Genomic DNA, 17235 nt, shown 5'->3' with positions numbered 1-17235 from the left:
CAATGATGATGATCGAAGAAATATCAAACTTCAATTAAATTTGATGTTTGAATGTTTTCTTTTCCATACAAATGTGCTTACAAAAGTCTGTTGATTTAATGTAACGATGTTCCATAGTGAGATATAATGATACTGATATTATCAGTGCAAAAACACCCCAAAAAACGTTACTTTTGGGAATTATGGGGGGGGGGGGCATTTTTGAAGACGGCACATCCTCTTACATTCATCATAACAAATTCCTAAACCATCAAAATAGAAGCAATTAAGAAACATACATTTTCTGCGATGTAAATGATCATTCATGTATTGAATAATGAATTTTATGACCCATAGAATATCAACATAATGTATATTTCAATACAAATGTACTTTTCAAATGAAGGTATTTTTATTCGGTCATAAAAAATAATTTTAGCATATAAAAGTTACATATGTAAAAGTGTTCCCCATCAGTAATCAATTATCATATTTTCATTCCAGCATTACCACCAAAGAAAAACAGGCTGAACTTCATTATTATAGCAGAAAAAGAGATGTTCATTTCAGAATGAATCCGTTCAACCATTATATCCTTCCCTGTTCACACTGTCTAAGCGGCACAGCTGTCTCCCTCAGGCACTTTACATTTTAATTTCATACAATTCAATGCATTAGAGATGAGGTGACACCAACAGAATTAAAATCATGTCAATAATCAGAGGACTAACAATTTTACAGCATGTAAAATATTCATGCTGCTCTGCAAAGCTCAGTAAAGCAAAAGAAAAAAAAAACATACATTGAGTCAATGAACACAGTAGCTTTAATATGAAATACCAACAGAAAAACTTAGATGGAGATGAGTTGTGGTCAGTTCAGGTAAATGTGAATTTAAAATGGAATTCTTGCATTCTCAAGAATCGGTTATTAGTATGCTTTAGTTGAACTGTCGGTATGATTGACTTGAATACACAATACAGCTGTACTGTATACATTACCGAAGTGCATTTAAACACACAAGAGTTTATTCAAGTGGACTTTCATGATCTGTGCACTCACGCGACACCTCCTGTGCTCCGTCTGCAGCAGACAGCTGTTAGAATCAGTAAAGTAGCTGGAATGTCATGTCAGACTAACTGAACACTAGAGATGTCCATAACAGAAAAAAAACAAAAAAAAACAATGCTTCCTTGGAAAGCAGACACGATCAAATGTAAATTCTTAGCCACTGTGTAACAACAATGGCCACATTTTTGCAAATGTACATGTGACTCTGCCACTGGCAAATGAGATGATAAGCAGCTCTCTTAAAAAGGATGTAAATCTTTAAGTAAGCATGTTGATGCCATCATACTGTATGTTGAAAGGCAGCGTACAAAGGAGAACACTCCAGCAGCAGATCAGCAGTTACAGGTCAGGTGACTCTTAAAACTCTGCTTCTGTCCGTGTTTCCTCTCTTTGTCTGGTGAGGTATTGCAGAGTGAGTTGGGAAGGGGGCCAGACAGAGAGTCAAAGTTGAGGAGTGACCTTTGACCCCCTACGAGGATCTGACTTCAACCCCCCGGTCTTTAGCAATGGGACTCTTTTTCATCGACAGGGAAGTAACCGTCCTTAGTAGGAGGTGCTTTCTGATGGAGGCTGTCCCCGTCTGCTGCGAAGATGGCGAGCAGCTTCTCTTGCTCCTGCTTTGTCTTCGGTAAGTCAGTGGAAGGAGTGGTCAAGAGAGCAAGGCGCTGCGAACAGAAATTGAATTAATTATTTTAAATTAATCATTCTTATATATTAGTAATTGAATATGGAAGTAATTGCGGGCTATTCTTTTCCAAATAAATGATTTAATAGATAGGAGCTGACATCAGTGGAAGTTACCTACTAAAGACTGTAACAAGTAACATTACCTGAGGAATTAATCAGGATCAGTAACAGGTTTTGACTAGAAAAAGATAGCTGCAATATTTAGGCTTTAATGACTTTCTAAGTTCTTGCTTAATTGATTAATTGTTTTTTCTGACCACTTGGGGGCAGTGCAATATGCTGTAAACACAACACTGACATATTAAGATTATTTATTGTAAAGATGATATGGTTGACGTATTAGCGCCATCCAGGAGATGTGGAGCAACATTAGAATAAATTTGGAGTCCTGTCGCTGCCCACCTGATGAATAAGTCAAATATTCGGTCTACTTTGAGCTCTGGTTTGATCTCCACCAAGTTCTGAGGGACATATCTGGCTCTTAAGATCCAAAATGCGTGAGCTAAACAGTAAAGTTGCAGGTCAAAAATAATTAGCGTTTGAAACAGAGCTGACGCATACCTCTCTCAGTGTTCCAGGGGTGTAGTGCAGCTTCACTGCCACCCAGAGAGGGATACACAGCATGGAGGACAGGGCCAGGATCCAGCCTATCCCATTGCCCCACCATGGGTATATATATTCATTGTTGTACTTCAGAGGTGAGTACTTGATCAAGGCGAAGGCAAAGGTTCCCTAATAACAGAGACAGTAAGGGATATTTCATGGTTTTATTTTTCTGAGTGTTAACTATATTAAAAATATTTTTATAGACATTTTAAGTCAATAGTTGATTATAATCCTTAACCTATTTTAACAGTAGTCTTAACCATTTACTTATTATTTAAAATGTTTTTAAAAAGGCATTATTTTTGGTCATTTGCAAATTAAAATGTATTTTCAACACTGGCCACCAGAGGCTGCTCTTTCCTTCAAGAATGTAGTGCAGTTGCATGTATATTGAGCATGCATGTGAAACCCACAAAGCATGTCGCAGGGGTGAAGAAAAGCCAGCAGTATTTGATGACAGGGCCGGGGCGATAGCCAATCATGTCCTCTATGTTGTCATAGAAACGGTCAGCGCCTGTAATCCGGGAGAGATGAGGGAAACGCAGTGGAGACCTACATCAATATCTAACAATCATCTGTGTCAAGATGCACTCTGAACATCAGAGATCTAAGGCAAAACATCACATTAATACTCCGCATGAATTAAACAAATGACTGCTCGGTACCTAAATTAGTCTACTTAATTGTGATATTTAGCTCAGTTAATGGATATTTTATCATTTATTTTATTCATTTGAACAGTAATAATAAACCATCAAATAGAAATAACACTCCCCTCGCTAAACCTTAGCCACCCAATCTATGCGTCGACCAAAAGCCAGTCCTTAATTTTTAAGGAGCAGTGGATGAGAATGAATAGGGCCTAGTGAGACTAGAGCCTTTGTCTTTTAAATACCCCCTCCAAGCATCCCTGAATAGCCTGGGTAACACACTCACCATAAATCCAAGCAATGCAAACGGTCTCAAAAATAGCCACGAAGAGTAGACACATCCCACTAGCTGCATAGTAGTCAAAGAGCTGGAAGACATACATTCCTCCCTGTGGGGACATACATGGGTTTTATAACCCTGTAGGCATACAAATGTTTTTGAAGACAATCCTGCGAAGTGCAACTGAGTGAATATTCAGTGAAAAGTGTCAGACAACAAAAGTAAAGAAAGAACTGTGTGGGCATGCAGGGATATTAGGATAATTTGCTGTTTATGTAGACAGAGGGCTGCCAAGTGGATGCTGCAGTAGGTAGAAATGTGCAGATTGACTTTAAAATGACTGCTTGTCATTTCATCAACGTGACATGAAAGAAGGCTTTCACTTAAAGGCTTTGATCAAGCCGCCATTGCAGTTTCGCCTTTATTATCCTGTTTACGCTCTTTTATTATATCCGATTATTCTAATGTCAGTCATTGTTGATATGCTCGTTTGATAAAGATGCTTATGAAAGGAAGGTTCTGTCGTACAAAATATAAAGACTATATGCTTATTTTGTAATTACTGTAAAAAGTGGGGGCCCCTGGGACTAACCTCTGTGAGCATGATGAGGCCCATGAGGAAGGACACCACAGCCACGGCCAGGATGAAGAGCTCCCTGCGGTTTTTACGGCGGAAGGTGGCGGGATACATGTCCACCATGGCTGTTACCAGGCTCTCTACACACACAAACTGATCAGGAGATAATAAAATGAGAATGAGATAGTCGCACATACGTTTTTGTATGTGTGTGATTGTCAGTGTATGTAATTGCTGACCTATTAAAAACGGTACTACTCGTGCAAAATTTGTACCCAATCTCTCAGTAGAATAAAAGGACTGTGTACTAAGAGTTTCTGTTGCTGTTACTGCCTGAATCCTCTGCGTGTGTGCTTGTGTAGTTGTGGTGCATATGCTGGTCTCACTTGGCTGTCCAGTCCCAGAAAGACAATCATAATGAAGAAGAAGCAGGCCCATAAAGGGGAGAAAGGCATCATGGACACAGCTCGAGGATAGGCTATGAAGGCCAAACCTGGACCTGGGTTAGACAGAGTTCAAATCTCATTTTCTCCCTTATTAAAATGTCCATTATTGATCATTCTTGCTCATGGGAATGTTATGAAAATTTTGATAGTATCATATCACCGATATAAAAGGTGCCATCGCGAAGCTGATGAACAACCATCAATTCAAGTGATAGCTTTACATTTTGACCTAGGTACGGACACTTGTTATTGATTGCATAGCTTTCCAGATAGAGTCTAGCATGTGATTCATATCCCAAGTCTTTCAGAATAATCCAACCAAAGTAAATCAAGAGAATGGATGGTGATATGCGTAGCAGTCTGAATGCAGTAACCTATTTTCATAAAGTAAAGTAAAATAGCCACCAACCAGATTCAGCAACTTCTGAGATGGGTACATTCTGCTCGTAGGACATAAAGCCCAGGATGGAGAAAATGGCGAAGCCTGCAATAAAACTGGTGCCACTGTTTAGGAAACAGAGGGACAGGCAGTCCCTGGAAACAACACAGAGAGGGAGATATAATGAATGGAAACTTCATGCTTTAAGAGGTAGAGAGAATAGTACCCAACATTGTTTGGCCTCGACATTTGATTTCCTTCATATAAAAATAAATTGTTGATTATTATGGCAGTGTAAGACACGTTCACTAACTAAATATCTAACAACAGGTTAAGCATTACTGACATTTAAGACAGAGTAGAGAGATCGTATTGTGCAGCTGATCATAATTCCAGCTGCATTGTAATTTCAGTCCATACCTGTAGCAGTTGTTGTTATACTTGTTGTAGCTTCCCAGGGCAGTGAGGCAGCCCAGGCAGATGGCATAAGAGAAGAAGATCTGGGTTCCAGCATCCATCCAAACCTTAGGACAGAACAGGAACGAGAGAGTCAAATGGAGAAATGTATATGTAAAGGGACAAAACAATAATAGCTGCATAAGAACACTGTTCTTCCTACATACCTGAGCTGTCAGTATTTTCTGAGCCAAATCAACTCTCACATACAGAAGAATTACGGTCAAACAGAACCATCAGCAGATCGTAGTAACAAATGCAATGAGGTAGCCTTTTTTTTTCATTATTTTGCACATTTACAAAGTAACAGTAATACAAAAACCGGTATTGCTAACACTCATTGAAAGCTCAGTTCCCTCTCTTGTGTGGAAATAGATTTCAAACCCATACACGTGAGAAAGGAATGTCTAGGGTTTGTTACAATAACACTGATGTGTCATATCTTAGGAAGACGTATTCTCCCAGTGTTTGAAATGACAAGGAACATCTCATTAACAATATAAAGTTATTACACACGACAAATTCTTACTGCATCAAATGGTGGGGACTGCTCTCCACCACATCAGGCCCAGACTCATGGAAAAGTAGTTGTGAGGCCTTTTTTAACTCAGTGATGTCCATTGTGAGCTTGATTTTCACACAGCCTCCCATCTACCCTTCATATTGAAAGTGCTACCTCCACTTAAACAACCTCCTCTCTTTTTAAAAGCAGAATCTAACACCCAATGCATCTATCAAATCCCAGAACTCCTTACTCAAAAACTCACCCTCTCAACCCCACCATCCTGACATCACCCACCAGCAAAGCCTATTGTCCATCCCAGCCATGCCGAGACATAAAGTGCAGCACTTTTCAACCCTCTCTTTGAACACTCACTTGCACTTCAAAATTTAAATGAGGTTTCTCTTTATTCTTGCAGTTCTGGTAAAGTGCTCCCAGAGCACTGGGGCATGTTTTAGGCAGCTGGCAGCCAGGACCGAAGATCTGATTGACTGGGGGTCCGTCCAACAACATAAGCTCCGGACACAACATAACACAAAAGCAGGTATTCCTAAGGTACCAACTCCATCAGCCTAGCTTGTCTTGGCCTGCACACACAGGGCTCGTATTCATCCCCAGAGTGCTGAGAGGGATTGAAGAGGACCCCTCTTTTGGATTTTCACACTGGTTGCAATCTAACAACAAGGAAAGAAGAAATTGTCCCAGTTACTACCGTCATCCCAGATCCACTCTCTTTCTGCAGCAGAGGTCCTTGATATTCTCCCGGACATTTTTTCGAAATGACATTGGCCCCTCGAGAAAAAACTGGTGGCAGCATTGTTTGTTAAAACAGCGTAAAGCAGCTTAAAGGGCGCTATGTTTAAGTTCAGCGCAAAAGCACGAAGCAATGTGATGTTATTGCCTCAAAAAGTCATACAAGTAGATGGATGGACGCACAGAGTGTTTGCTACTGGAGACAGGATTCACATCCTCTCGCCTTAAACCTCCTATAACCGATTTTTTGGGCCACCTGGGGACAGCGAAAAACAAGCTGTGAACATTACAACAGTTCAGCAACAGTTTTGCTAAGCTAGCACAGATGATGATTTAATTTGCTTGTGAAATGACACTGCAGAGATGGCTTGAGCTTTAGAGAGTCTGGGAGGGCGGGTTGGTGTGACATGACCAGAAACACTTTTAGCAACTCTAAGTTCTTAAAAATGCGTGGAGATTTCCCATCAGTGTGGGTGAGTCTGACCATAGCATTGTGGACGGTCATAATGTATCCGCAGGGCTGGTAATCCCAAGGCAGTACCGTACCCGTTTGTTTTACCAATATTAAGGCATCGAAGCATTTTGCAAAGCACTAAATGCTGTTTACATGAGGTCATGAGTTTTCTTTCAGCTGTTTCTGCATGTCTGAGCGTGTGCTTCTGCGTATGTTCATCATAGCTGAGTGTCTGAGAGCAAGTACATCCCCTGCCTACCTGCGGGTCAGACAGCCGGCCCAGGTCGGGGTAGAGGTAGAAGTGGATTCCCCTGGAGGCTCCTGGCAGGGTGACCCCTCTGATCAGCAGGATCAGTAACATAGCATATGGAAATGTGGCTGTGAAGTAAACCACCTGCAGAGAAACAGCAGCACTTTGTCATCAAGCATATGTTTCTGCTTGGTTTACAGCAGTTTCTCCCTCTGTAGAAATTCTTTCATCTTAATGAGTTTTGTTAGGCAAAAAAAAAAAGACTGTTTCACTGTGTTAAATCTGTGACAGAGCATTAAAAGGTTGTGCACAAATAATACAAATACACAGGATATCGCTGTCTTTATTTTTGGTGCTCTGAATTTTCAGGTGATGAAGTGTGAAGTTCTGCAATCTTTGTCCATACAGCCAATGTGGCTAACACGGATTATGCTGAGTGCCCAGTTGCTGTATTATTTATCACCAACAAAAGATTGCTTCCACAGACAAAAACACGGCATGAAACGCATCACCTCCTGCATGAGTGAGGAAAGGCCTAGCCATGCAGCAAACATTTATCGATCAAGTAAAGTAGCTTAAAAAGCTCTTTGAATGAAAATGTGCAGAATATCATCAATAATATAACGGGCCTTATTCCCATATTGAATATTTGTCAGAAATGGAGGACGGGTTTCACCTTGCCGGTGGACTTGACTCCCTTCCAGATGCAGAAGTAGCAGATGACCCAGGCAATGGCCAGACAGACAACCAAGTCCCAGTTCAGAGAGCCAATCTGATCAATACCTGGGGAAATTCTCAGGACTCTGCGCCTGGGGGCACACACAGATAGGACAGACATTTGAAATGTTTTATCTAGTCTTAGAATTCATTATATACCACATTCAGTGTATTTATGTTCACAACTTTTCCCACATACCATTTGGCAATGCTCTCAGGAGCTAAGAAGCAAAGGGTCTGTAAGCAATTCAAAACTCCATGTATCTAAACAACAAAACTTTCGAACCCGTAGTAAAACGTTGTGTCCTGTGTCACAACCATACATTTTTAAAACCGTCTTGTTAAGATGAATATTTGGTGAACTTGGTGGCACATAAGGCCGTTTGAGGACATAGCCAAACAAAAAGGCACTTACTCCCAGAACTCAATGACAGGAGAGGTGGCGTTCTCATGGTGATTGATGGAGCTATTCCCCCTCTGAAATGCCATACAGGAATCTTGAATGAAGGAAAGACAAAAAGACATTCAATCCTGTGAAGAAATCCAAGCTTTCTCTGAGGTTTCCAAGTTACACACAGGCAAGTTAAACAATGCCACCACTGAGACAGAGAAGTGAAATGGTGCAGGAACACTCACTCTCTAAAGGTAAAATAAAACTATAAATTCATGAAATGATGAAGGGAAACAACAGAAAAATTTTAAAATATACGATAACCAGACCTTGGAAATCCAAAAAAACCTGATTTAAAAAGAGCACCTCAGTCCACGCGTTAACACCAGCAACCGGCTCTGCCATCAGTTCCCCATCAGAGATTTATCTTGTTCCTTTTCGAACCAAAACAGAGGCCAGGCTACACCAGATTAAGTACATGTTTACATATAGACAAAACATCTTCGGCTACTGTTATGGAGTCTATCACCTGTGTTCCAGGTGTTGTTGCAGGAGGCCCAGGGCAGGTCCCAGGTAAAGGAGTTGGACAGGAAGAAGATGGCCCAGGCTAACACGATAATGTAGTAGATGTTCAGCAGAGCAACTATCACCTGGGTGGCATAACCCACCCCTGGAACAGAAGAGATCAAGTTTATGTCATTTACTGAGCAGTACAAAACAGCCACTATTATTACTTTTTATGCAAAAAATTGAAATTCTAAGCCTTTTTCAGAAAAACTGCAACAATGCTGCTTGTTTTAACAAATTCGGTTTAGGATGGGGACTGCGAACATCGAGGAACTCTGCATTTGGCTTTGATCACCACAGTGTGTGCAGTCGGGTCCTCTGAAATAACTGAAATTTTCACACAATCTCTTTCGCCCTGAACATATTTGTGATTTACCTCCACAGAGGTATGTATTTTAATATAGTATTGTGAGGAGGAATTTGTCTTGTAGGCATTTTCTGCTCACGCTCACTCAAAAGCAAAATGGATGCCATTAAGCAAGCACACCTGGAGTTGGAGTGTGTGTGGTGTGGGTTTGAGAACGTCACAAATTCGATTTAATTTGCAATGTACTCATAGCCTCTTATGTAAGCAATTACTGTGTCACTTTATCTCAAGTGACTCACTGAAATGACTTTGAATCAGTGGCGAGAGCTACTTGACAGTTCCGTTTAGTACAGACAAAGAGGCATAAATTAACCTTGGAAAAAGCACATCTCTCCAGAGTTTGATTAAACCCATTCTCAGCCCACCACTTCTGCCCTTTCAGACGACTGCATCAGAGTAAATTACATGCAGGCTAAATTATAATATGCTCAATTTTTGCGTTAAACTCTTGTTCCAAAACATGATTGCACGCCTGACTATGACTCTCCCCCAGCTGTCATCCTCTGCGGGTTATGATTACGGCTGATAACAGAATTATTTGAAGGCAGCTTAATGCTAAAAGCCTTGGAGAAATGTGATGTTAGCCAGTGTCTGGTTGCTTTCCAGTCATTAAGATTACATGCATCACCCTCCCACATCTCTATGGCACGCTTGTTAGTCTAACAAATGCACACAGACACAGTAAATGTTATACACATTCTGTATGTACACAAATGCTCAAAGTGAACATGTCACGCTGAGAATTATACATGGACATAAACACACTGAAATTCCTTTCATCCAACGATGTTGTACAGACATATATATATATATATATATATAAAGTATGTCGTCACTGCTTGTCCTCAAAAATCTTTCTCTTTATCCATCCCATGTGGTGCACAAGCAACTCATTGTTTCAGAATAACACTCATACTGTGATCACTAGATCATTACATATTTAAATGCAAACAATCATGAAGATTGTTGTGCCCCCACACATAAACTTTTAGAGACCATAGGAAACCTCTTAATGATGTCATGATAGTGCAAAAGAGACCAGCAGATCTTGGGAGTGCATGGAAAACTAAAACCTCCAGGCTGATGAGTTTGACCCACTATTGATGCCGTAAAGCATTTTAAACAATGTTATACATAAATTAAATTAACCTTTATGTTAGAGAACAGGTATATTACCTTCAAACAAAGGGCAGATCTTCCTCCAGCAGGTGATACCTCCCTCACTGGTGTACTGACCCAAAGCCGTCTCCAGGAAGAAGACCGGGATCCCACAAGCAAACAGGAAGATGAGGTATGGGATAAAGAAGGCACCTGACATAAGCACACAGGTAAAAGGACCAGTTCACTCAGATGCCTTCAATATGCTCTCAAGACAGATGCTAATTGTTTAAATTAAGAATAACACATTTACACTGCAAGGAAATGTTTCTAAATAAAAAGCGATTTTTCTAGTAGTAATGATTTTCTTTCTTTCTTTCTTTCAAAAATAAATAAAAAATAAACAAATTCAAAGCAATCTGAAATCAAAGTATTTTACTTCCTATGGAACATGAAAAAATCTAAGATTTTATTGTTTGCCAGTTGTATTCTTTATTATTGAGTTCTCCTGTGTCAGACATTAACGAATTGGCTGCATGAAAAAAAAAAAAAAGTCTTTTCCTTATTTCAGTGAACCACGACTTTCATTGATTCGTGGATCATTCACGGATCTCCTCAGGATAGATCTCACATTAACCCATGTATTATCTCATGGTCTCTTTATGTAATGTTTGAACTAAGTGCCCGTTTCTGGTTGGGATCCTGCCACCACGCCCTGATGTTGTACATGCAAGACTGCGTTCTGAAATTCAACCTTTTGTGTCTTGCGGGCAACAAGATAACTAACCAGAGATATGTAATTCCAGCACTCACCTCCTCCATTCTTATAACAAAGGTAGGGAAAACGCCAGACATTCCCCAGGCCTATAATTTCTCCAGCCACTGACAGAACAAACTCAAGCTTGTTGCCCCACTGACCCCTGTCTGTCATCTTCTCCTCCGTACTGGGCACAATGTCCAGGGGCCTGCTATGCCCATTGGAGGGGTCCACCTTGGACGTGTTCTCAATTTCACCCGGGCGTCCTAAGGGTTACAGCAGAAAGAGTAGAGGAGTAAAAACAAGAATTCCAAAGGCGAAATGGAGCAAAAGACACTGATTTGGCCTTCGGAGGGCAATGGCCCAAAGGTGATAGCAGGACAGCATGAAGCTGGAGGTTTATCATTTAATATATCCTGAGCAGCATATTTAATTGCTTTTGTTTTTCAATGGCACTTCCTTTGACATGGAGTTAACGAGGCAATCCCAACAATCCAATTTTTGCATGTTCTGCATCTCAGTTTTACTTTATTTGTAGAGCTCAACAAATCACTCCTTTATCTGAATAGTAAAGAGGGAGATAAAGACAGTGACAGTTTTACTGATGGACCACATGGGCTGGGTCTGTCTAAAGTCCATGTCACCAGATTGATGTTTTTCAGTATAGTTAAAAGTCATGATATGACGCCTGTAGGCCAAAACACATAAAAAAATAATCCGTTCAATGTCATGAGCTCTGTTCTGCTGTTATATTACATCAGTCAAAACTCTTTACTGGTGTAAATCAAGAACCTTTGTTAGTTTATAATAAAAATTGCATTGATCACACATTTTGACAAAAATTATTTAACATGACCACCTCATCACAATATGATTCAAATCACAGTCAATAAATGATAATATTAATCGATTGCCCCACACTTTTTACAGTTCTTTAGTAAAACTAAACAAATCTGGAAGAAATAAAGTAAATGAGTTATGGAAAAAACTTTCTATATCAATTGTCTATGTTTGAGGAGACTCTATCATCCAAAAATTCTTGGAATTGGAACAATTTGCTCAGTATGCCTAAAGCTGAATCCAATAAGATGGCTCCAGCTAATTCAAAATGCAGCAGCCCGAGTCTTTATGAGTACACTAATAGCCAAACGTATTATTACCAGTACTCAAATCACTTAATTAGATCCCAGTGAAAAAACAGGACCAACTTCAAATTTCCTCCTGTAGCCCTTAAAGCACTTCATGGTTTGGCTCCTTCTGACTTGCTCACTGAGTATGATCCGGTTGCACCTATCAGGTCTAACGGTGTCAGTTTTTGTAATTGTACCTACGGTAGAATAAGATCCTGATCAGGTGAGGGGGCTTTTAGTCACGGCACATAGATGCCGGAAGACCTGAAATCTGTCACAGCTGTGTCTACATTCAAAAGCAAACTACATAAAATGTGCTATATAAAAAAATACATTAAAAATATTACCATGCCTAGTAAAGGGGGGGGGGGGCGTTTGAGGATTAAATGTATTTAAGACCGGGATGGAAAAGAAAGAATTTCAGGACCTTGGCTAGTTCTCAAGGAGAACTGTGAATGCAATGTGCCAAATAAAATTTGTCTTTTTATGTTCACATGAGCTATAATATATTATATCGCTACTTTTGCTGTGTTGGGTGAGGTCAGTAAGGGCCTGACGCTATGTGACCACGTTAGATGCTAGTCAAGCCCTCGGCCAGACCCTGTTTGGGGACCAGTGCTGCTGAAAGAATTTCTCTCTGTGGCGGAAACAGACAGCTCACTGACCGTGCTCACTCCTGTCAGGTTGCATTAACAGGCCTCTCACCAGCTCTTCTGTTTCCCTTTTATCTTTCTCTGAAACTGTCCAAATTCAAACAAATTGGTCATCGGGCTGCAGGACACTTGCTCAGACCAACTGAGTTGCAAAAATACATGTTGGCACCAAACCTCCTTCCCTTCCTCTGTCTTTCATACATCCACACAAACAAGCACACGTTACGTGTTGTGTGACCTGGTCTCACAGGATCAATGGAGCTGCCTGTTTTTTGAAGTTCAGTTCTGAAAACAACACATGGGGTGGAAATCCCATTTAGCCAGTAGCCCAGTGTGAAGCCACCTTTAGGAATGTGCTCCTACTGGCAAAGGGCAAAGGTGGAGCACAAGTGTGACTCTGTGTGCGCTGTGTGCATGGGGCTGGAGGTTGGATCTGTTTAAGGAGCCAAAATCGCCTGTGCTGGAGCCAAATTGAGGCCTGAGGTAAAAATAGAGCCTCCTGTTTTCAAAAGGTACTTGGTGGGAATGAAGGCTTAGTGCAACAAAAGCAGAGGAGCCTCTCTCCTCTGTGCTGGCAAAAGAGAATCCTCACTGGCCTTGCAGCCAGATCGCAGTTTACCTCATAGTTTCTCTGTGGATGCTGGAGAGCTCAGCGCACAAGCCAAATGCCTCACTTCAAACACATTCTTTTTTTATAGGTGACCTTAATTATCATCATTATTTATAGTAGCAAAATCAGACTGAAGTGGCTTTCACACATACGTACTCATAGGAAATCAGAGGAGGGGCACACTGTGAGAAAACATGCCAAGGCTGGGAATGACCTCATCGAGGCACCGCGGAGAATTATCCCAGGAAACGGCGCCAACCTCACCTCTCTCTGAAAAGCTGTAAACTGCCTGAGCATCTGACTGACTGAGTGACTGACTGAAAGCAGGATTGGCTGACTTACTGGACACGATGTGTTGTTTTTGGACTGCATATCTGTCGTTTTCACGGGTTGCTTATCTTAATATACGGAAGTTCCTTAAAGGAATTGCTCAGCTAGTCTCTATTGGTCGTCTGGCAACCTCACGGTGACAACAGTACTCCAGGAAGTTTCTGCATCCGGCCAAAAAAAAAATTACAAGTTCTAGTTTTTACAGTCAAGTTTTTGTATAGATCAAAAAAACAAGATAAAACTTATTAATTAGTGAGCGTTAGAGTTGCTGGTAGGCAGAGCTTTTTTACCTTTAGATAGAGCCAGGCTGGCTGTTTCCCCCGTTTTTCCGGTCTAATGCTTAGCTAAGCTGGCAGAGCTGCTGTCTAGCTCCGGTACATACAGGAGAGTGGTATCGTCTCACTGACACCTCTCAGCAAGAAAGCGAAGAAAGGATGTTTCCCACTCAGGTTGAACGTTTAAGGTTCGACCCAGCATCACCGGTGGGTGTGGTAAGGACTTTGCTCTATTGCATCTGTTACCACCCCCCCAGCAATGATGTCACAGTGTACTGACTCACCCTGGGTACGTTACTACATCACTTGAGCGAGGTGAGAAATCCAACCACTGGGGATCAGCAGAAACAAGAGCTGCTGTTAAGGTGCTCTTTAAATGACGTATTTCCCAGCCTACGTGCTCAAAAAAGATTTGCGACAAAATAATCTCGACTCAAGGTTAATTTACTAGCCTACACCATACTTTATGTAATCAGGTAACCATGTAACCGATGTTCCACAATTGTAAGCAAGTTCCATCGTCAAACAAAAAGGGATGGCACACTGAAATATCGTAATCTTGTCAGCAAACAGTTGCTTATTTACACATCCAGCATTCACGGAGCAACTTTCTTATTCATTTGGAATTTGTGTCCCCCTGATGAATGTACGTCCGATATTCACTCGCCCTTCTTGAAGGAAATATCTGGCTCTTCAGCTGCTCAATGCTACACGATGTTCTCCAGCTAATCACTAACTCTGGCTGTCTGTCAAAGTAGACAGCGAGCATGTCAGAGGTTGTTTTTTGTTGTTGCTGAAAACTGTTGCCTGCTGTGGCTGGAAACAAGGTTGATGGGAGCAGCAAGAGTGAACCAAAGCAGGGAAGTTGTAGACAGTAAAACCAAAGCAATGGGCCACAAGACACTCAAATACTCTCAAATGCTTTTTTTTTTCCTTTATGATATCACTGTCTTTTGTTTGGAGGTCATTCACATAAGAATTTTACATGTATACAATAACTTAGCCGGTGTGAATGACCCAAACTGAGAATCCACACTCTTATATCGATGAGACAGTACACTGACAGATCAGTCAGGGTTAATATCATTATAAGAAAAAAAGCCCGAGGCTGGGAAATAATGGTTTCCCAGTCCTGTGGGCCTCCATGGCATCTCACGGACTAAGGCGCTTCTTTTAAACACGTGCAGCTCAGAGTTACATATTCATAATGTCCTGTGCCCCAAAGCTCCCACAGTTGGATGATTGCAGGTTAATACATAACTAGCTAAGAAACAGCATAAAAAGACAATAAAAATGACATCAATTTTTGTTTTTTTTGTTTTTTTTAACTATAGTTGAATAATCTGGTGTGACTGCCTCACAATACTTTGGTGAGACTGAGTGTCACATGCCTCAAATGGTGAGCATTTGATGTGCAAACAGATCCTTTCAATTGCAAAACAATGTCCATGTTTAAAGTGATAAGGCTCCATTTTCTCTGATAGATTATTTATTACTAGATTAGAGAAAAATGACGCAAAAGGAGCTACGGAGGCTTTTTAAGTTATTTATTGACTGAGGATGAATGACATTATGTACAGGCAGCTCCTGTCTCAGATCAACGGCACATTTAGTCTCATTTGATCCCTTTTCTGATCACAGCACGGAACAGCGTGATTATCAGCATGTGAGGCACTGTGCTGCATAAAAGTTGCTGAATACAACAACTGAGTTATAAAAGCCAAGTTTTGATTCCCACTTGAGCATGTTAGTTGTGTATTAATACTGCAGGCCTTTCATTAGCTGTGCAAAATGAAGAACCTTGCATGGCTTATTTGCCTCGCAGAGATCTCTCAGAAATGAAATATGCCAGAGATCATTTTAGACAACAGCTTTCACCGGGCTCTGCTGCCAATAAATCAACAATCCAATTGAATTAAATTAATAACGTTCCTATTTAGCAATGATTTAACTTATTATCTAAAGAAGATCTAATCACATGATAAATATTCAAAGGCACTCACCTTTCATAATGTTGTACAATGACAGTTTCCAGAAGAGAGTGGGGCACCAAATACAGGCCTGCTGCAGTTTCAGGTTTCACTATATAACATACATGGAGGGGCGGAGATCTGAGAAACTGAAAACTTTGGTGCAGCCCGAAGTGAGATTTTCCCTCTGGTTTGGCCCTCTCTGAAGACCCCCCCCTCCCATCCAATTCCATTCAGACACCCCCACACACAAACACACACACACACACACACACACACACACACACACGAACACTCACTCACCACAGCACACTAGAGGTCTGTGCTGTCTCAGCGTGGTGGGCTGATTGCGTAACCTTTTGACACACACATTCTCCCAGGGCCTCTCTGTTCAGAGAACAACCAGAAAGTGTGGGGCAGAGGCTGGTCAGATTTGTATTTAGGTGGAGATTCGGTATCACAGCATGTACATATTTGTATGCATATGTGCAATGGTCTCAAATATTACTGAGGCTGGTTTGAAAGAGATTTAGAAGAAGAAGATTTATACAAAAATTCATCATCCACAAACCCTGGAAACTTTAAATAATTTGTGCATGAGATTCCCAACAATAGCCTCCAATATATCAGTGTTTTTTTCCGACTAATTGTAATTAAAATGTCACTCCTGCTTCATGAAGTCTCTGCTCCAAACACATCCTTAATTCAGCCCCCGGAAAAGAGCCTTTATTCCCCCAACCAGATTCCTTCCTCACAGACCCAGTTGCCCATTCAGAACATTTTCCCACCACAGGGGTCCAGAGTGGCCCGGATCAAGGCATTTGTTACAAGGTCACAATCCAAAGGGTCTTTATGGAGGTGGGGATCCTGTCTGAAATGTTTCTGGGTGAGGTCTTTTTTTGTAAACTCCCCGCCCCCAACCTCAGAATCAAATTCTAATTCAAGACACGGCCCGCTGGCTGCCTTTCAGTTCTGCCGCAGCTCTGACTTTTAATGTATGAACAACCAACCTGTTTGATATTTTCTGAATGAGTCCAAATCTCTCTCTAAATATCCCTGCGTTCTTCGGCACGAGTATAGCTCTTGGCCACAAACATGATGTTGCAACCCATCACCAACGGGCCGAATTCCATTAGATGGCATTACCTCGTAGTTGCAAAAAGAATCCTACAGTATGATATTTTGTTACCTTTGGACAGAGCCAGGCTAGCTGTTTCTCCCTGCTTCCAGTCTTTCTGCTATACTAAGCTAACTAGTATGGTACATTGCATGTGCCTAAG

General features: G+C 41.1%; 1 protein-coding gene across 1 annotated transcript; it reads right to left on the bottom strand.

Annotated features, from left to right (window-relative positions):
• Positions 1 to 248: 248 nt before the first annotated feature.
• Positions 249 to 16176, bottom strand: slc6a13 (solute carrier family 6 member 13). The gene is made up of 15 exons (XM_040134137.1): positions 15989 to 16176; positions 11044 to 11253; positions 10309 to 10443; positions 8728 to 8868; positions 8223 to 8304; positions 7767 to 7899; positions 7100 to 7234; positions 5096 to 5199; positions 4706 to 4830; positions 4237 to 4349; positions 3866 to 4003; positions 3280 to 3382; positions 2757 to 2857; positions 2299 to 2469; positions 249 to 1715 (listed from the first exon to the last, which is right to left on the bottom strand). The coding sequence occupies exons 1-15, from the start codon at positions 15993 to 15995 to the stop codon at positions 1551 to 1553; spliced, it is 1863 nt and encodes a 620-aa protein (XP_039990071.1). The 5' UTR covers positions 15996 to 16176; the 3' UTR covers positions 249 to 1550.
• Between the last annotated feature and the right edge of the window lie 1059 nt (positions 16177 to 17235).

This window comes from Xiphias gladius, chromosome 8 (assembly GCF_016859285.1).
Source record: "Xiphias gladius isolate SHS-SW01 ecotype Sanya breed wild chromosome 8, ASM1685928v1, whole genome shotgun sequence".
Classification (NCBI taxonomy): Eukaryota; Metazoa; Chordata; class Actinopteri; order Istiophoriformes; family Xiphiidae; genus Xiphias; species Xiphias gladius.
Note: the sequence above shows the minus strand (reverse complement) of the source record. Positions and strands in the feature narration are given on the sequence as shown.